Consider the following 21,407-nt stretch of genomic DNA (forward strand, 5'->3'; position numbering starts at 1 on the left):
TCCGTCTCTTCCTTCGGCTCGGAGCTGTGCAGGGGAGCAAGGACCCTGAAACCACCTGAAAAATGGGGAAAGCCCCCGACACCCACCCTGCTGCTGCTCCGGCCTGAAACCTGCAACCGGCCACGGGAGCTGAAGAAAAGAGCACGGAAGGGCTGGGGATGAGGGGAGGAGGTGGCAGGAGACACCCGGCTCCTTCATGCACACAGGGGCACCTGGGGGTGCCTCAGCTGAGAGCAGGGACGGGCAGGAACCGCGGGAACAGGCCGGAATTTGTGCCTCTGCCCCCTAAACCCAGGAATTCCACGTGCCGGGAGCCGTGGGATGAGAGCTGGGAGCTCAGGAAGGCATTTGGGGGGTTGCCTGCTACAAAAAACTCCGGGTCTTGCCATCATCCTGGATTCTGAAATTATTTATGCTTTGGGAAGAAATCAAACAGCGGGGGAAATTCCTGGCTGGGAGGGTGGGGAGGGGCTGGGATGGAATTCCCAGAGGAGCTGCAGCTGCCCCTGGATCCATGAAGTGCCCAAGGCCAGGCTGGGATAACCTGGGACAGCGGGAATTGTCCCTGCCATGGCAGGGGTGGCACTGGATGAGCTTCGAGGTCCCTTCCCACCCAAACCATTCCAGGATTTCTAATTCCAAGATTCGCCACGAAAGGAACTGTGACACCGCACTGCCACACTGCATCTATGCCCGCATTTATTTATACTGAACAGCTTTAAAAATACAGAATAAAATAGCTTTATCTACTATTATTCACAACATCTGGTCCAAATATTACTTTTTTTTTTTTAAATATTCAGTTGTTTAATGAAGCAATGTTAGAAAAAAAAAAAGGAATCATAATTAAAAAAAAAAAAAAAACAAACACAACTCTGTAAAAGAATCACACATCTTGAAACAAGAACAACAACAACAAAAAAAATCAAACAAACCCACCCCAAAATAAACTTTTGCTGTTTAACAAAAAAAGTTTTACAGCCAAAGTCAGTCACAAAAAGTCATGGGGGAAAAAAAAAAAAACCCCACAAACAAAAAACCAACCGAAAAAACCCAAATTTTATCCCCACCGCCTAAGAACAGTCAATAGTTTGTTATGCCAGAGGTTGTTCTAAACAGACAAATACAGGAATTATTTGGACTGGCAGCACGAGGAGCGCCCGGGAAGGGCAGAGGCCACCCTGGATGTCACTGCCCGGGGAATTCCAGCCAGGAGCGCTCGGGGTGGCTCCAGCACCCACCCCAACCCTCCCCCTACAGCCCCGAGCCCCCCGAAAAACTGCACCGAGTGGGACTCGGCTGCAAAAAAAACGAGTGACCCCCCCCCAGCAGTGCCCCCGCTCCAAAAAATGAAAGGAAAAAGGGGGAAAAAAAAAAAAAAAAAGCCGCTTTTGGTTGAAGAAGGCCACAAAGAAGCAAGGTGAAGGTGGTGCTGGTCTCACGCAGGCGTTTCACACATCGACCCAGCAATTCTGGCAAGCTGAGGTGGGCTGGAGGCATCCAAGGGCTCAGCAGACACCGAGGGTCTGCCACCACGAGTGCCTGGAGTGCTGTTTGCACCCCAAATGACAGGATCCCCAGGGTTTTGGGGTGTAAATGACGGGTCACACTCACTGGTGCTCCTCAGGGCGCCACTGAGGGGGTTCTTCTCCAATTCTGCCCCCCAGGAGCCCCGAGGACTCAGCAGGGAGGAAAGAACAAAACCCTCCAGTTTTGGGTAGGAACACAAACATGGGTAAATAAAGTATACACAACCACTACAGATTCGTCAATGAAGAAATTCTACCATCACATGACATTGTCATGACACTCATACCACTCCCTCCCAGGAAAAGCGCTGCCGTCATCCTGAGCGGAAATGTTATTTTCTTAATATATGGAAATAAAATACTGCAATATTCATGTACAAACCAAGTTGTCATATTTCAAGTCAGTATTAAAAGGCAATAAAAAGCAAATTGGGGGTTGAAAAGGTTGAGCTTTCTGAGCGAGGTACGTGGTGAAGTCCCTCCAGTATGACAATGTTAAATCAGTCATAGCTGTCAGCTACCAAACCTAAATTTCTATAGGCATAATTTGCAAGTATTTGCTTTAGAAAACGTGTTTTAACATGTCAGCAAGAACCCTTAATTTAACCTAAAAAAAAAAAAAAAAAAAATACAAGAGAATATCAATTACAAAAATCCCGAGTTACTTCCTTTGTTTACACTGATACCATCTCTGATATGACAAAATGAGATTTCTACCATGAATATTTGCCCTTCCCTCTCAAAACTTGGTTGAAACCTCTCATCACCTCTTCACTCAACTCTCAGCTGCCGCCTTCCCTGGGTGGTGGGAGTCTGGCTGTTGGAAAGGCAGGGAAGGACAGAGGGGAAGATCCAGCACTGCACTGGCAGTCAGGTTACACCTGCACGTCCCCAGCACGCTCAACTCGTGTTTCGTGCCCCCCAAAGCCGCAGCTCCATCCTCTGCCACCCCTGCCAGCAGCTCTGCACAGGCACTCCCCGGAATTTCACAGCCCTTCCCGCACATCCAGGCGTCCTTCCAGAGCCCGGGGCTCCCCTTTAACCGTTCACCCCGGGAGAAGGTGGGGATTTGTCCCACTGCCCAACTGGGATCCAAACCGACCCTGAATTGCAGCTGCTCCCCAAGGCCAGGGGCTGCTCTGCTCTCGGTCGGGGGGAATGGGCAGAAATCGCAGAAACAATGAAATCCAACAGCTAACTGGGCCGCACGTGCTCGGGGAGTGCCGCGAGGAAGGAGGGGTGCTCTGCTCCAGGGAGGAGAGAACTGTCCTGGGATTTGCTGCCCTGGCACTTGGAGTGTCTTGGGAATCCCCACTGAGAACTCACCCAGACTTCCCTCAACAGGGTGAGAGACAAACTCTGCTCTCACACCTTTCTCTCTCTGGAGGGAGCTGGAAATGCAAAGCTTTTTCCTCCCTTCCTCCCCTTTCACAGGATAACCAACTTTGGCACTCGACATCACCACAACCCCTCAGGTCGTACAGCCACCAGAGGCGGCTTTTGTTTTCCTTTTGGATGGATGCTTTCAACTCCCCCCCGTCTGCCACGCATCTTTGGTTTGCACAGAAAGCTGGGGGAATCTGGAAGCTTCGTGCCACCGATCAGAAATCCCCGCACCCGAACGGCGCGCGGGCGGGGCGTGGGGATCCAACCCCTCACCACCCGGAGAGGAAACGCTGAAAAATGAGCAAAAATGATTTTGTTTCACAGGCAAACCAACCTCGTCTACGACACAACGACTCTTCCGACCAGCTCTCGAGTCCAACCGACACCAAGACTGCAAACTACTGAAAGTTCCCCGAAGGAAGCAGGAACAAAGGCATGCTTGGACATGGGAAAAGCGGGATTAAACAGTTTCTGGGAAGGGAACAGCCATGGCATGCTGAGAACGATATCCACGGAATCATTCCGACTCTACACTACTCAGTACTGATCCGTCAAGCTCTGTCCTTGCCCTCCCCACCCCAACCCGGCCATGCTTCAATAACCCAGAACGAATTCCCCTGGGAGCAGACTCGGAGAGTAACAGAGTTCCCGTGCTCCTGTCCAGTAGTCAAACTTGGAGAAACACATCAGGGGCTTACAGGAGCTACTGTTAGGGTTTTCCAGGAATACAGAACGCAAGCACCGTAGAGCATTACTGGCCTTGAAATTACATTACACAACATTTCCCTGATGATCTCCACAGCTGAAAACGCTTTTGGGGCCACACTGTAGTCTAAAACTAACTTGCAATAGGTTAAGAACATTAAACAGGAATCAAACTGTTAATCATGAATGCATGATGAGCGTGAACACCCACATAAACAGCAGAGCTGAGACTATTCCAGGAAAAAAAACACAAAAAGATTATCTGAGTGGTGCCCTGATTGGACCCAATACCCGTGAACCCAGCCATGGGTGGGGCTGGCAGGTGCAGTGTCTCTGCTGGCCCAAACCCCCTTCCCAGCAGGAATCAGCTTCTGGAGAAGGCCCACAAGAGGAGAAGAGCGAGCCTCGTGCAGCAGCAGCAATAAAAACCCCGCTCAGACCCCAGCCAGGAGCGCCGGCAGCGTTCGGAGCACGCGGCTTTCCCTGCAGGGAACAACTGTTAATTGCTCGGAGCTGCTCAGCTAATTAGCATTTCTGGCCAGGAAACATGGTGCTGGACACGGGCACCGAACCGAAACGCTGCCTCCAGGCCCCGTCTGAGTTCAGGTTTCCCAGCCCTGGAACACCCCAGCCGCGTGTGTAAGGAAATCCTGGACACTGCGGTGAGCTGGGAGAATCCCAGGTGGGGAAAGCAAACGTTCAGAAATGAGAAGTGCTGTGAATAAAGTAAGTGGCTGCTGCAGCACTGTGCCAGCTGAGCCTGTCACAGTTTCCGAGGGCAAAGTTATTCCAGAAACTTCCTGTCTGAGCACTGGATGTGTCACTGAAATCACAGATAATTCAGAATTAAACTCTCGTGATTTGCAAGCATCAGCTGAGCCTGGTTTCCAGGACGCTGAGAACATGGAATGTGCAAATCACTGAGTAGCAGGACAGCGTCTATGGGATTTGACATGATCAGAAGGAAAAAATTTTCCTTTTCTCTATTTTTTTTTCCCCCCCCTCCTTCTTCAAGGTTCAGCTTTCCTGGCACAACCAACACTGAGGGCTTTAATAAAATCACCATAAAAACAAAAAGTCTGCAGCAGCACCTCCACACCTCCACCTAAACCCATTGAAACCAAACAGACTTAGGTGCACAGCTCTCTACAACTTCCCAAAATCAGTGGGATTTGCCCCAGAGACACTGGACCTGGCTCCCACCACCCACAGCAGGAAAAGCTTTTTTTTTTTTTTCTTTTTTTTTTTTTTTAAATCTGTCTCAGCTCTGGTTCCAGAATTTAAATGCAGATATACAAAACATATATTTTAATGCTTCTTAATCAGCAAGAAACTGCAAATACATCTTTAACTACAACTAGATAACATGATTTCAGCTAAGGCTATACTGTAGCTTCTGAGTCTTCGTCTGAACTCCTGCAGTTGCTGCTTTTCCTGAAGCCCTTCCACGTGTATCCCATGAAGGTGGGGCTGATGGGCAGGAAGCTGAAACACCTGTATTTTTTAATGAAGTTCATGCCAAAAGGCAGATCGTACGTCTCCATGCCATCCAGGGATTTGCTTCCTTTACCAACCCCTTTCTTCCATTTCCGTATTCCCCTTTCTTCAGGGCTCCCTAGAAGTCAAAATAAAAGAATATATATATTCATGGATATCTTTATACGAACACATAGGCCTAAAGGAGAACCTGAAAGGAGAAAAAAAACCACCAAGGCTCAGCCAACAAGTTCAGCAAAGCTCTGGAAAGATCTTCCAGACTCCTCAAAAAGGGAAAAACACGTAATCTGTTTAATTTTGTAACTGGAAGTCAAGGCTAATTTTTCCTCATGAATGGAAGCAGGTTTGGATCTCAAACCCAGTTTCACTCTCTCTCCTGGGGACGGCTTTGGTTTCTATCAGCACTTTTAGGTGTTTAACAGGAGAGAATTTTAACCTGGGAAGGATTCCAGGGGTTCTCAGGGGAAGGGAGAGCAGGTGTGAGACTCTGCTCCTGCTGTGGAAACAGCCAGCCACAAAAGCAGGGATCTCCTGCTGATACCCAGGGAATGAATGCTGTGATACCCAGGGAGTGAATGCTGTGATACCCTGGGAATGAATGCTGTGATACCCTGGGAATGAATGCTGTGATACCCAGGCAATGAATGCTGTGATACCCTGGGAATGAATGAATGCTGTGATACCCAGGGAATGAATGCTGTGATACCCAGGGAATGAATGCTGTGATACCCAGGCAATGAATGCTGTGATACCCTGGGAATGAATGAATGCTGTGATACCCTGGGAATGAATGCTGTGATACCCAGGGAATGAATGCTGTGATACCCAGGGAATGAATGAATGCTGTGATACCCTGGGAATGAATGCTGTGATACCCTGGGAATGAATGAATGCTGTGATACCCAGGGAATGAATGAATGCTGTGATACCCAGGGAATGAATGCTGTGATACCCTGGGAATGAATGCTGTGATACCCAGGGAATGAATGCTGTGATACCCTGGGAATGAATGCTGTGATACCCTGGGAATGAATGCTGTGATACCCTGGGAATGAATGCTGTGATACCCAGGGAATGAATGCTGTGATACCCTGGGAATGAATGCTGTGATACCCTGGGAATGAATGAATGCTGTGATACCCTGGGAATGAATGCTGTGATACCCTGGGAATGAATGCTGTGATACCCAGGGACTGAATGCTGTGATACCCAGGGAATGAATGCTGTGATACCCTGGGAATGAATGCTGTGATACCCAGGGAATGAATGCTGTGATGCCCTGGGAATGAATGCTGTGATACCCAGGGAATGAATGCTGTGATACCCAGGGAATGAATGCTGTGATACCCAGGGAATGAATGCTGTGATACCCTGGGAATGAATGAATGCTGTGATACCCTGGGAATGAATGAATGCTGTGATACCCTGGGAATGAATGCTGTGATACCCTGGGAATGGACAGCTCAGGGCTCACCTGGGATGGTGTTATCCAGGATGAAGGCGACGCAGCCCCCGACGAACATGGCTGTGGTGAGCAGCACGTTCAACACCTGGTCAATGCCTGCTATTCCTGCAGCAACAGGGAAAACCTGGTTGGGTTCTTTATCATCCACACCCTGCTGATTTACAGCCAGGCCAAGCAGGAACACTTGTTCCTGAGCTCAGCGAGAGATTTGCTCCAAAATGGCTCTGGAAGCCACATGGGGATGGATGCAGAAGAACCTTTCCCCAGTGCACCACCACGGGACAATGTATTCCCCCAAACACAACTTCAGGAACTCTCAGCTGCTCGCAAAAATATCACAAAGCACCATTTTAGTTCCTACTGCAGACACAACTAATCTGAACTAAGCAGAAAACCATGAAATGGAAAAGAGAAACGTTCAGACTGTAAAATTGCAGGGACTGAGAAAATTATTTTTATAGATCTTTGCTTTTTAAAGGGGCAAGAATTCACAACCCCATTTATGGAAGAACACTGCATTGACCACATGAAGCTGGAAGGATTTGCTTTTCTAACCACTTACAGCAGGACAGATATGCCCTTAAATCCTGGTCTGAAGGCATAGTGGAAAGAAAAGTCAGTTAATATTTCATTTAAAAAAAACCCAACCAACCAAACCCAAAGCAGTGAAATATTTCCTTTGAGTCCATCTCTGCTATCACACAGTGGCATGACCACTGCTGAGGGTAACATCAAGACAGAAAACCTCAGTGAACTCCTCAAAGCTACAATTCAATTAAACAATCTGCAAAGGGATTCACTAAAATCAAAATTCACACTCAGAACACGTCTGAGTGACAATGAATTTCAACCCCCAAACAATTCTTTCCAAACTGCCTTGGTGTTTCCCCTTAATGTTTTAACATCATTTACAGCTCACGTTCACCCTTTTTTCAGCCCAGTTGCTAACTGCCTCCTTCCATAGCTCCACAAAGCACCCAAAGAAAGCAGGAGAGCTTCAGCCGTGTGCCACTGGAACATTCCCTGCAGGTCTCAACCTCCCAGTGAATTCTCCTCTGAATACACACAGCTTGTCCGGACCCACAGCCTGCACTGCCTGCATCGTTTGGGTTTTTTCTCCATAATTTGGGTTCCCTCTTCGTGACCCTCTGCACTGCTCCGTACCTGGATGGATTTTCCTCGTGAGCACAAGGCACAAATGCTGATGTGAAGGAGCAGGAACGCGTACCTGTGACCAGAGGGTTCTGCTTGAGATAGCTCGGGAGGACGAGCCCGAAGAAAATGGAAAATCCGAGAACAAAGAGATTCCGAGAAGAATTCAGATCGATGAACTGCAGGTTTGACAGACCCACGGCCGTGATCATCCCTAAACGCAAAAAACCCCAAGGACCAGCTTTTAGACGAGGCTTTTCCTTCCAAAAAAAAAAAATTTAAAAAAAGACAGCAAAATCCTTAGAAACAGCAGAGAGGAGCACAAAGCCCCCTTACCGAAGAGGGTGCAGAAGAGAGCCCCCAGCACGGGGTCGGGCAGCGACGCGAAGAGAGCGCTGAACTTGCCCACCATGCCCAGCAGCAGCATGAAGGCCGCTCCGTACTGGATCACCCTGCGGCTGCCAACCTGCAGGGAAAACAGGACAGGACCCGGGGTGAGGCCTGCCTCAGCCCAGCCTCACACCTGGAGCCTTTATTTTGGGTTGGTTTGAATTGGAGCTCGCTCCCAGCTCCCCAGCGCGTTTCGTTTCGGTGCCGGAGGGCTCAGCTGAGCCACAGCTGCTGTGCTGAGCTCAACTTCCCTGCCTTGGGGCTGGGGAGCACCAGGCCAGGCCTGAAACCATCTGGAGCTGCCACGATCACCAGGAAATCACCAGGTGAAATCCAGAGAGAGAGAGAGCAGAACAGGCAAACCCCACCGAGGAGAGATGGCAAATGGAAAAAATAAATTCAGTTCTGGGTGTTGCTGCCCTTGCACACAGGAATAGAATAAAGTTGCCAGGTCATGGGAAGGAGGTACAGGGTTTTTAGACTTAGATTAGTGGCTGGTTTTGTGACATCCTCTGACACCAGGGCTGAATGCAAATCAGGGCTGTGCTACCACTGAAACCAAGGGCCAGCATTTCCTTCCCAGTTTTATTTTAAGCATTCAAAATTCAAGCAGTCAGTGGTTCTCTGTGGTGCAGGGGTACTGCAGAAACCTGAACAGTTTAACACTCTTCTACTGACAGAAGAGGTGCCCCAGGGACAATAAAAACTCTTTTACATTACGATGGTCTCTAGAAAAGCCCTTTCAGGTCCCCTGGTACAGAGCATTGGGGTTCAAAAAGGAAATATTCACTTGTCCATCATGTGTGACTGAGCTAAATGAGTGAAATGAGAAATGAGATCCAACAGGCCTGAGGAGGGGAAAAGTCCTTCCTTCCCCCACGTTCCTCACTGCTGAGCCCCAGGTGAGCTCCTTCCCCTGCAAACAGAAGCTACACCACGAACGAGAATTACAACAGAATTTAGCTGGCACCTTCCTCTACTCTTTATAAAGACATTCATTTCTGCAGGGCCACTGAGATCTTGCCCTACAATTCTCTTCCTGCCAGAAACAGGCAAATTCTTTGAAAATCTGCTTGGCAGTGACATTTATTTATGCAAACAAATTAAGCTGCTCTGGAAAGCTACTGAAAACATCCCAGGCAGCATTTAGCTCAGGCTCCGTGTTTATTCCCAGCACACACACTTACAGTGATTATTCTGGAGTGCATCAAATGGTACCTGGTGCCTCCATTTCAGCATCACCACTACAGCGAGAGCTGCTTTAGCCCCAGCTAATCAGAGTTAATTGATCTTCCTCTCATCAAGTAAAACACACACTGGCTCACAGACTTTGCAGCACTTCCATCCAGCTGAATTTCAATTTTAAGTGTAATTATAATGCCCATTTCAAGAGAGGGAAATGCCCTGGGATCAGCAGGGCAATGCAGCACAGAAGATTTCCCCTCCCAAATCAACAGCAGAGCATCTCTGCGCCAAAATTCTATCTGAAGCTGAAAAACTCCTGAGTTTTGGGGAATGAATGTGCAGGAAGGGGAACAAGAGCAAAGCCTGTTGCAGAGCCACCCAGCTGTGCCACTCTGGGCAGCTCCGCTCCCTGCCACAGCTGCCACTTCAGCTTTCCACTGCTCCAGCATGAAATGCACACTCATTTCTGTGGACTGCTCATAAAAAAAGTGCTGTTAATTCATCTCAACCCCCATGAAGTAACAATAGAAAGGGAGCAGAACAGAATAAACCTTTCTTTAAGGGTTGTTTTTTTTTTTCTGACCGAAAGTTCTCCTAGGAGATCTGCATCGGCAGCTGGATGGCGACTGGTGCAGACAGCAGATGGTGCTGTTAGTGCTGAACTGCACCCTGAACCCAGCAGAATCATCCTTTGTGCAGCAGAAGGAACGGCCGAGGACAAACGTATCATTTATTTGGGATCAGGCCAGGGGGATGAGTTACTGCAAGCGGAGGACAGACATTTTCTATCCTTGTACGAAGGATTTACGCTTCCCACGTTCAACAGCCAACAAGATGGACCTGTGTTTACATCATAACTCACTCTTCCCAGGGCTGCTGCTATTTCTTCCCGAGGTTAAATGGACAGTATCAGGCAGATCTCCCTGCAGCCCAAGGCCTCCAGCCCATCCAGGCACACATCCAGCCCTGCACGCGAGTTAAGGAATTCCTCAAGCGCTCACACGTTTTGCTGAGCAACATCACAAGAGATCCGTAAACCCCTAAGCCTTAAACCCAAACGTTTAGGGGACATTTCACTCTGAAATGACCTTGACTGCAACCCCTGTGCCAGTGCAATGTCCCAGTACAGACGCAGATAAAACCCAAGCACCTCACGTTGCATTTTACTGTGTTTAAGTGAGGCACTAAAGAGCCACTTCCTACGGATGTTTTCAGAGCCAAGACATCCAAAAAGCACGGATTTCTACACAGTTTACAGTGTTTATGCCTCAACTCAAACCACCCCAGAGCACTGGAATGCTGCCTGGGTTCTCCAAGAGACAGTTTATGCAGCAGCATCTGCTTTATGGGGATTCTAACTGCCTTCTACTCTGACTAAAAGGATTTTTGAGGTCCTGACGTACAATAATGAATTTCTCTCAGACAAGAGCTGGTACAGGCAGTCAGGTGCACTCAGAATGATCTGGGAAGTTTGGTCTGCACAGGAATGGAGCAGAACAGTCTCCTGGAAGAGGATTATGAACATAAGGAACACTCGAGCCCCTGAGGGCTCACAGAAAAGCACTTCACCTTTGTGATGCCCAGGACCCCAATGTTGGGGCTGGAAGAGGTGGATCCATTCCCCGTCCCAAACACTCCGTCCAGAACACAGGAGAGACCCTCGATGAAAATCCCCCTGTAAATCCCAAAGAGAACACAAGAGTCACGCTGGTACAGGCACAGATTCATGGCTGAATGCCACAGGGGCACCTGCTCCCTCATGGAATTACTGTAATTCATGTTTCCAGCCCCAACACACCTGGAAAACACACAGGGTCTTAGACCCCACATTCCTAAACTGAGGAAATGATATAAAAAATTCAAATAAAATTTCAGAGCTGCTCTTTGTTTCTAAGCTGCATTCCAGCTGATTTTGACAACCCCAATTCCAGGACCAGTTTAGAGTTCTATCCCTATGGAAACTGTGCTATTGACTTCCACAGACTCCAGCAGGAACAGGACTGGGATTCAAATGCTCCATCTGTAACAGAAGAATCCAAGATGACACCTCCATCCTGGATTTCAGATCCTCGGCCCCTGCGTTCCACCGAGCTGTAACATTTCATCTCAGAGCTCACTCCTGTCTTGTCCCAAGGAGCAAAAAAGTGAAAACCCAACTAGCCTGAGCCACAGGAAGTATTTCTGGTTTGGACAAACCTGTTTATGGCATGGATGGGTGGAGGAGGAGCACAGGACAGCCTGGCACAGGCGTAGTAATCCCCGATGGACTCGATGATGCTGGCGACGACGGCGCTCAGCATCCCGATCACGCCCGCGGCAGAGATGGTCGGCAGCCCCCACTGGACTGTGAAGAGAAGGAAACTGAAATCTCTCCTGCCCCAGGAAAGAGGCTGGGCATCAGAACAAGCAGCAATCTGATGGAATCGTGGAATGGTTTGGCTTGGGAAGGGTTTTTATGACTGAGGCCAGCTGTTCCCCCAGCACTGCCCGTGCCACCGCTGGCCACGTCCCCAAGTGCCACATCCACACCGCTGCTAAATCCCCCCAGGGACTGGGACACCAGCCCTGAGCGGGGCTGGGCAGCTCTTCTGGGGAAGAAACACTCCCCAGCATCCAACCTGAGCTCCCCTGGCACAGCCTGAGGCCCTTCCCTCTGCTCCTGGCCCTGTTCCCTGGGATAAGGTCCCAAATCCCCCCCGGCTGTCCCCTCCTGTCAGGGAGCTGTGCAGAGCCAGAAGATCCCCCCTGATCCCCCTTTTCTCCCTCTGAGCCCCTTCCCCAGCTTGCTCAGCCCCTCCTGGGGCTCCATTCCCTGCCCTGGACATGCTCCAGCCCCTCCACGTCCTTGCCCTGAGGGGCCAGAAGTGACCCTGGCATTGAGGTGGGGCCTCCCCAGTGCCCAGCCCTGCCCTGGGCACTGTTTATTTGTCTTTGATGGAAACAACAAACTCCCTTCACTCTAACACAGTCTGGCAAGTTCAAGGAGATGAAAGGAGCAAAGGAAAAACCGCCAAACCAACTGCTTTGATCACACTTGGAAAAATCCCAGAGAGCCATAAAGCCCCACTAAAAAAAAAAAATAATAATTCCCCTGTTCAGGAATCAGGAATTTGAACTACAGCTTGTGAGAAAACAATTCTGGCCAGTGAGGAAAATGTCACTTAGTTATTAATGCTCCAAAAACTCACTTTGGTCACAAGTTTAGTCTACCAAAGAAGATGGCAACAGCCAGCTCTGATCACTGCACAAACACCTCCCGGCTCCAAATTTTTGTAGTAAAGAAAATAAGATTAATTTAAGCCTGCAGAAAAGCCTGGCAGGTTTTCCACAGCAATTGCCTCGACGCTTTTATCTCTTTGAAACAGATAAAGGGATCTTCAGTCACACAAGAGTGAATGAACCTCACAAATACGAAAGGCTGATCAGGGTGGAGAAGTTTTCCTCCTCTTCTTTCCCAAAAGCTTCTATTCCTCACCTGCTGCTTTAGAAGTGGTTTCTTTTAAGAACCAAAGCATATGGAAAACCACAAGGAAGCTGCCTCATCACAGCCTGGTGGCAGAGCTGATAATTCCTACGATTCTATTCTAAAAGAAAATTATTCCCTAATTACCCTGTTAATTTCTGAAGGGTGAACCAGTTGTGCAATTTCACGCCATAAACCCAGCCTTTAACAGCTTTAAACTCGGAGGTGGCCAACATAAAAATACACCCAAAGCATCCAAAACGCCGTGTAAAGTGTTTAGTGCTCTCCTGTAAATAATTCCACTGCCCTCTGATAAGCAGGGCCTGGCATTCTCTGGCTTGCCAGCTGCAGCAGTGCCTTGGCAAGTCAGGGCATTTTTCTGCCAGGAACAGTTGTGCTCGTTCAGGAATGGGTGTGTTTGGGGCAGGGACGTGCAGCAGGCTGGGAGAAACTCCCCACGAGAGCGATCCTTTAGACAATGAGAGTCAGTGACTCCAGCAGAGCTGTAACAGCCTGGCCCTGCCGTTGTGTAACGTTAACGGGCTCGCCAAGGACAGATCAATCAATCAGCCCTCGGATTACGGGCGCTTGTCATCACAAGAGTCACCCAGAGAAATCCTGCACACTGCAGGTTCACATCCTCAGCCTTCCTCGGGTGAGACCTTAAGGTATCAGCCGAAAACAAGGAAAAACCACCAGCCCCACGCAGCAGGTGAGGAGAGCAGCGTGTGTCAGAACCGTGGAAAGGTTTGGACGGGAAGGGACCCTCCAGAGCCGCACCCCTGCCACGAGCAGAGACCCCCGCACTGTGCCAGGCTGCTCCGAGCCCCAGCCGGCCTGGGACGCTGCCAGGGACGGGACTGCACCGCCGGGACAGAGCCAGCAGAGCTGCAGGAGGAAGGGGAAGGGCGCTGCCGGGTTCCCGGGGAGCAGGCACACACACTTACAGGGGTAGGGCACCTTGAACCAGGGGGCCACCAGCAGCACGCCGCGGCGCGCGTCCGTGCGCGCGTAGAAGCCGTACTTGGAGCTGTCCGGGGGAAACACGTCCGTCACGGTGAAGATGAAGCACAGCAGCCAGGACACCAGGATGGCCAGGATGATCTGGGGGGAGAGCAGGAGAGCAGCTGATAAATGAACAGGACACCAGGATGATCTGGGGGGAGAGCAGGAGAGCAGCTGATAAATGAACAGGACACCAGGATGATCTGGGGGGAGAGCAGGAGAGCAGCTGATAAATGAACAGGACACCAGGATGATCTGGGGGGAGAGCAGGAGAGCAGCTGATAAATGAACAGGACACCAGGATGATCTGGGGGAGAGCAGGAGAGGAGCTGATCAATGAACAGGACACCAGGATGATCTGGGGGGGAGCAGGAGAGCAGCTGATAAATGAACAGGACACCAGGATGATCTGGGGAGAGCAGGAGAGCAGCTGATAAATGAACAGGACACCAGGATGATCTGGGGGGGAGCAGGAGAGCAGCTGATAAATGAACAGGACACCAGGATGATCTGGGGGAGAGCAGGAGAGCAGCTGATAAATGAACAGGACACCAGGATGATCTGGGGAGAGCAGGAGAGGAGCTGATAAATGAACAGGACACCAGGATGATCTGGGGAGAGCAGGAGAGCAGCTGATAAATGAACAGGACACCAGGATGATCTGGGGAGAGCAGCTGATAAATGAACAGGACACCAGGATGATCTGGGGGGGAGCAGGAGAGCAGCTGATAAATGAACAGGACACCAGGATGATCTGGGGGAGAGCAGCTGATAAATGAACCCTCATTTCCCCTTCGGGGCTGTGAGTCTGAGCGAGCAGCAAACCCCACAGCGGATCCACAGCGCTTCCCCCAGCCCAGGGAAGGTGCTCTTCCAAAATCCTTGGGATCAGAGCAAGTCCTTGGGGTCAGAGCAAGTCCTTGGGGTCAGAGCAAGTCCTTGGGGTCAGAGCAAGTCCTTGGGATCAGAGCAAGTCCCTCCTCTCCTTAACAAATGGGAAAGTCTCCAAACGGGAGCTTTTAACAACCCAGGGAATTAGTCCGAGTTTTACCACAGGAATAAGAGCAGCCTTTCACAGGGGCAGGGGGATTGTTCAGGTAAAAGGAGATGATAAGGATCTGATATCAGCAGCTCTGAGGGCTCCTCTTGTGTACACAAACATCCCTTCTCCTGTGCCCTTCCCTCCCTTCCTGGCTCTGCAGCACTCCAACAGCTCCTCAGCAGAGGGAGACACCAGAGCAGCCACAAAATCAGAATATTCCTGCGGCCAACGAGCCGTTTCATTTCCAATAAATCCATTTAAGCTTTTATGTCACCTTTGTGAGCATTGTGTTGTTAAGAAAAATCGAAACCAAGGGGGAAAAAACCCAACGAAACAGAAATGAATTTTTTATTTGCCTAAGGAAGAACAAGTTCAGCGACTTACAGGGAACATCTTGAAAAGCTGCAGCCTGTATGCTGTCCATCCTTTCTTGGATTTGTAAATGGGCAAGGGAAATTTGACATTTCTGGCGTACTGAGAAAACAACAACACTAGGAAAATAGTCCTGAGGAAAAAAGGAGGAGGGTGGGGACAAGAGAGAAATGTCATTAGCACCAATCGATGATAAATTCTTCTCAGCACAAACCTCTTCAAACCCTTTGGATGCAGAATATAAATGCAGATTTTCCATTTAAGCAGAAGACGAGGCAGCAAAATGATTAAAATGATCATTCCTCAAATGCCAAAACAGAAATTGAATTCTAAAGTGCTGCAAAACTCAGCAGCTGCAAGCAGGTAAAATGAATCAGGATCAGGCCCGGACTGAGGATTAATTTTTCCGTTAAAATTCCTGTGCTGCCCCTTCCTTCCTCCCAAACTCCACCTGTGATCCTGGGTTGCTCTGCAAAGCACAAAACCTGCTGCCAGCAACTGTGAAGAAACAGGAAAACTGGAGCCTGAATACAGTAATTTTCGTGTTTCAAAATTTGCATAAAACTCCAAAGCACTTGAAACATTCCTGTCAGGGAAATTTTCCTGTTCTTCAGAATCCATTTCTTTTTTTTTTTTTTTAATATGAATCTTTCACTAAATAGCTGCCAATGAAGCAGAATGCAGCCAGACCCCCAAGATTTGCTGCAAGTGCAGAGTTCATCAGTATCAGATGCCTCAATTATTAGGCATTTGCCCCTCCCCAGTGAAACTGCCAAGCTCCTCTAGACACGAAAAATTCATTTTTATAGCTGAAATAAGCCCCCACTGCACTGAAAAATCAGAAGCCAGGGCACGTTGCTCAGTTCTGAAAGGGCCTCCCAAAGACTGGAGCTGGCTGAAAAAGCAAAGCTCTACTGAAATCTGAGATTATGTTTTTATCAGCTGACTTGAAAAATAAAAAGAGGATTTTCAGCCTCTCTCCCTCTTCTGCCCCGGATCAGACACAGATCAGTTTTCCTCCCTCTCAGGCTCCAGGAACAAGGAGGAGCATTTGCAGCTCCCAGTACTCCAGGAGAAAAGCAAAAGCCACATCTTCTCCATGCAGGAAACCCCAGAATCTCCCCCAAAACCCACCATGCCCTGAGGACAGGGAGCTTTGGATTTTATTCAGTACAGAGCTGTAAAAAAAGAAGATAATATTCTATTATTGCAAGGAATTTTCTATTGGCTTCATGGCAGAGGGGCTGGGAAACAGCACCAAATCCTTGAAATGCGCCAGGAAAATTTGGATAAACAGGCAAAGCCCAGCTCAGGAATATTTCCCTTTTTTACAAATCACAATGCAAAGTGTCTTCTGGAACAAAGCAGCCTCGGAACAAGTCAAGTCAGGAGACTGTGTGGGAAATTGGGAATCCTGTCCGACATGGACAAGCACCTGCAGGCCCCCAGCTCTGCCACAGCTGATTCTGCAGACCCTGACCTCATCAGAACAGCCAAGACAACTCCAGGAGCCACATCTCACAGCTGCAGTCACTTCTGAGTGGTGCCCCACAGCCCCGGAGTTGTTTTCAACAATCCAATGCACATTTCTGCATGGCAGAAGCCAGAAATAAATACTTTATTGACTGGGTAATATTCAAATCCCGCTCCTGAATTGATTTATTTTTTTTTTTCTCCTATCTGCAAAGATGTCAGCTTTAATTACACGTTTCCATGTCCAATTCAAAGATCTGCTTGATTCATTTAACGTTAGCCCCAACTTGCACAGAATTTGTTTTACAGGCAAAGCAAACGTTCCTTTGGATCAGCTGCTTAATAGAACAGAATCACAAAAACACTCGTGATGCCAACATCCAAGATAAAAGAGAATTAAAGAGCCCTTTTAATCATAAGCTGCACTTACAGAATACTTTACATGTTCAAAGCACTGTGCAAACAGATTAGTGAGCTCACAATCTGATCTCATCAAGGCATTCCTCCTGCTCCCAGAGCCAGCACAGTCGGTGCTGCACACGGAACACAGCAACTGCTTCAGCCCCCAGAACGGCCTTTCCAGCCTTATCTGGCTGCTTACCCACTCAGGGAGCTTTTGTCTTCTCTTCATCTCATTTTCCTCACTTATTCCTTTCCATTCTTTCATTTCCCTGGTGCCTACAGCTGATGGCACACGTCCCAGGCCCTGAAATTCCCTCCAAAAGCCGTTTTGTGCCCTGGACAGGAATCTCTCTGCTCATGGCTCAGCTCCTGCAGGAGTTTATGGCAATTCTTGTGCCCTCTTGTGTCACCACACAACTGAATTTCTCTTGGGCACAGGTAAACAAAGCAGTACCAATGGAACCACCAGTGGTATTTATCTGCTGCTGCAGGAGAGGAAAGAGGCAATGCCAGCCCAGAAATACGATTTGCTCACTGTATTTCATCTCTCTGGTGTTCTGTTAAATCATCTTTTCCCAGTCAATGGCTCCCAGATCAATTCCTGCTTTATAAAATTCTGCTCTCCACACCTAATTTCTGGCCACTGTCCTTTCCTCTCTCCTCGAGTTCCTGTGACCATGGAACAGTTTGGGTTGTTAGGAACCTCAAAGCCCATCCAGCCCCACGGAGGAGCCACGGGCAGCGACATCTCCACTGTCCCAGGCTGCCCCAAGCCCTGTCCAACCTGGCCTTGGGCACTTCCAGGGATCCAGGGGCAGCCACAGCTGCTCAGAAGCCTCCCAGGGAAGGATTTCTTCCCAGAGAAAAGCTTCTTCAGACAACTCCCCTGAGCTGCTGCGTCCTTATTCCCCATTTCCACAGCTGACCTTCCCCGGACTCCTCCCCGCTCCCGCTCCCGGCGTTTCTCGGCGTTGGCAGCGCCGAGGCGGCCGAGCTGCCCCCGGCTCTCCCCCAGCAGCCTCGGCTCTGCCTCCCCGGCAGGAAGCCAGGGGTACTCACAGCATGGCGATGCCCCAGTGCTTGCCAGCTCGCTCCCCAGCAGCCTGGAAGCCCGAGAGGCCGATGAGGGCCACGGTGGGGGTGATGGTCAGGGGGCCGATGTAGCGCAGCAGAGCCCCGGGCAGCCCCAGCAGCCCGATCACCACCTCGATCAGCGAGGACATGATGATGGCACCTTGGATCTGAACACACAACAGGGCAGAGAGGCGGCTCAGTCCCATCTGACAGGCAAAGCCAATTTGTCTTTCTGCTCTGGATTACAAACTGCAGTTAAAAAGAATTCAGTGACACAGAAGAACTCAGCAAAAAAAAATTTTTTTTTTTTTTTTTTTTTCCCCGTCATAAAACAGCTCATTATGTTTAAGTGACTTATTGCTTTAAGCATAACACTTATGGTTTTCTCCACAAAACTATTACACAACAGACCAGTGGGCCAGTCTGGAAGCTGTGTGGAAAGCACATCACACTGTCAGACAGGAGACCTGGGGTCCAGGCTAACCTTTAAGCTCTCAGATCGAACGGCAAGGGTTGGTGCGCCACGAGGTGATGCTCCTAGCTCCTAGGGGCAGAGTGTGTGCTGCATTGGTCACAAGTGCTCCTTAGAAGCTGGATTAGAGCAGCGTTGTGGTCTCAGGAGACTGTCAGCCCTCTTGGCTGCAGGGCTCTTGGCAGGATGTAGCTATGGTTTGAACATGGGGAAGAGAGAGGGGTTGTTTTTAATTAAGAAAAAGTTGGCAGCCCAAAGCAACGGGATGGGAGATCAATTCCATGACACACGCCTTCATTTGGACTACTCTAGCTGCCACCCTGGCGTGGCACAGCCCTCAGCCTGCCCTGCAGGGCACCATGACTTCACACTGCAGTGCTGCGAGTGGAGAAGGGTTCCAGGTATTTCACAAGTCTCTCGGGACAATCGACCTCTTATCACGAGAGTCTCCAGCTTGAGACACTTGGGAACGAACCAGATTTCCTAACTGCGGATTCACCTTCCAGGGGCCAGCCCCACTGCACAGGGACAGCAGACAAGAGGCCTGGCAGCAGCTTAACCGCTGCCAGCGAGCACAAATCAAAGTCAGGAGAAGAGTTTTCATCTCACTTGAGCATTTCACTGCACGTCTTTTGGCATGTGGTAACTAACTCCTGGTATTTGCTGTCCAGCAATGAGTAGGTGGAAAAGACAAAGACTTCCATGAAATGAGGAAAGGGATATATTCAAATGGAGATTGCAGTGAAACAAGAAATTACCAACTTAAAGACAAGAACACACAGATGATTAAGTGAGAAACTTAACTGGAACTGGAGAGAGTGACAGCTAAAGGCAACTCCCACATTACCTCTCGTATCCGGGGGTACCAGATGTGCTCCGTGTGCAGCAGCTCTGCTGTCCCATTTGTAACTGTTAGATCTTGCAGAAGGGAGAAAAAAACACAGGGATTTATTCCCCAGCCACTCTGCCACCATCCCACACAAACCAACCCCTCCTCACGCTGCGTCCGACGAATGCGCCCCGGTTCACACAGAGAGCGAGTTCTGCTACAAATGAAGCGACACCAGGCTCACCTTCCCCACGAGCCAGGCCCTCACCTCACCCTCTGCTCCAAAGTGGAAAAACGCCCTGACTTCCAGACAGAAAGGTCAGGAATTCTCTCCCCACACCAAGTCAGCTGCACGCCGGGAATCCCAAACCCCAGTGCTTGCTGCTCCCCAGCTGAGGTCACTGAGCTGACCCGTGGGGACAGCCCCAGCCGGCAGCTCTGGAAGGTGAAAAGCTTCAGGAGGGGGATGCAGCAAAGCTCTTTTGGAAAATCTGGAGTTGTGGGGAAAATTGCTTTGCCACCCGGGGTTATCAGAGTTCCTTTCAACAAGCTGGGTATTGATCACATTTTGAATGTGAGTTAACAGAGATGTAGAAACACACCAATGTAAGAAACTCAATTCTCAGAGGGTCCAGAGGAGCCCTGGGAAGAGCTTCAGTCAGGAGCCTGACTCCCTGTGCTGCTGCTTCCCACTGCCCACGGCCCTGGTACTGAACAACCACCCTCCACTGAACAGAAAACTGCCAGAGTCACTCCACCTTCCAACCCAATCCATCTAAAGCAAATGCTTCCACCCCATTCCCTCTGAAGTTCAAACCCTCCAGGAATGACGACATCAGCTGAGAAAAGAGTGAAAAAGAACATGCAAATCTTGTCAAAACCTGTCAGGTATGACTTAAACAGGGGAAAACCCTGGTCTGGAGGTGATGCTGTACATTGCTCAAACTCCCTCCTACTCACAGCTGGACTTGCTATTTCCAAATATTTGGAACATTATGGGAAGGAACATTAAAGGAATGTAAACAGAACAGAAGAACTGCTTTATGCCACACTTAGATTTCTTTCGGCAACGTTTTTATATTAAAAAAAAAATCCCCAGAAACAGAACTCCACAAGGACATTTTTAGGAATGTTCTCCTGTGGCACAGTACTGCAACACTGTAAAACCAGAGTTTTTCCATATTCCCTGCTCATTACTCCCCGTTTTTGTATCAGAAGCTCTGGCAGCTGCACTCCACGTGACCTGGGCCATTTGTCACTTAAACCTGAACAAGGATAAACAGCAATTACCTGTGTTATTGCACTTCCACTTCTCCAGAGAGAGAATTGCTCTGGCAGGTGCTAAGAAAGCAAAAGCACTGGCTTGGAACAGGGGTAACCTGGTGGAAAGGGAGAGGAGAGATGGTGACATTCCGTGGGGTCACTGCAGTGGGTGGGCTTTCAAACCACCCTTCACTGAGCCACAAAACCGGCACATTGGAGGATTTCTCACCAAAAAAAAACCCAGCCAGAGAAATACAAAGACTTCACAGGCCGAAGATCCGACACTGCCTGAAGTTACCACCCAAGCAGGGGCCACGCTGGTGGCAGGCACTGACCCAGCAGCACAGGGACACAGGTGGACACTGAGCTGGGGAACAGAGAGCTGAACGTGCAGCTTTTAGCATCCCAGCACAGGAACAGCTCTCTGAGGGTGCAGGCTCCATCCCTTCCCCTCCGTGACTCCGAGTACACTCATTTTTAAGTGTGTGTGTCAACAACTGCTGGGTCGATGGGAGCAGATTAGATGTTCCAAGTGGTTGCCACCAATAAATACAAACACCACAAGAATTTCAAGATTACATTCTTAGCATTGATGTTTATACTTCCCGAAAGATTTAAAGACCTAAAGAGGATCTACCTGCACCAACTATGAATTTATTGAACCCACCAGACCTCATGTAACAAATATCCCAACGTTACTTAA

General features: G+C 49.3%; 1 protein-coding gene across 2 annotated transcripts in view; it reads right to left on the reverse strand.

Moving 5' to 3' along the window:
* Window positions 1-698: 698 nt before the first annotated feature.
* The window catches only part of SLC23A2 (solute carrier family 23 member 2), a 54,254-nt gene continuing 33,545 nt past the window's right edge, over window positions 699-21,407 (reverse strand). For both annotated transcript variants that reach the window (XM_040087648.2, XM_040087649.2), the window contains exons 6-16: window positions 20,732-20,820; window positions 19,460-19,530; window positions 18,126-18,307; window positions 15,204-15,324; window positions 13,720-13,876; window positions 11,506-11,653; window positions 10,879-10,984; window positions 8,071-8,200; window positions 7,811-7,948; window positions 6,592-6,687; window positions 699-5,235 (exon numbers count right to left, since the gene is read on the reverse strand). In XM_040087648.2, coding sequence (XP_039943582.1) covers window positions 5,003-5,235; window positions 6,592-6,687; window positions 7,811-7,948; window positions 8,071-8,200; window positions 10,879-10,984; window positions 11,506-11,653; window positions 13,720-13,876; window positions 15,204-15,324; window positions 18,126-18,307; window positions 19,460-19,530; window positions 20,732-20,820 — 1,471 coding nt within the window. In that variant the 3' untranslated portion in view covers window positions 699-5,002. The remainder of the gene's footprint in view (window positions 5,236-6,591; window positions 6,688-7,810; window positions 7,949-8,070; window positions 8,201-10,878; window positions 10,985-11,505; window positions 11,654-13,719; window positions 13,877-15,203; window positions 15,325-18,125; window positions 18,308-19,459; window positions 19,531-20,731; window positions 20,821-21,407) is intronic.

The sequence above is a fragment of the Hirundo rustica genome, chromosome 28 (assembly GCF_015227805.2).
Source record: "Hirundo rustica isolate bHirRus1 chromosome 28, bHirRus1.pri.v3, whole genome shotgun sequence".
In the NCBI taxonomy this organism is placed as follows: domain Eukaryota; kingdom Metazoa; phylum Chordata; class Aves; order Passeriformes; family Hirundinidae; genus Hirundo; species Hirundo rustica.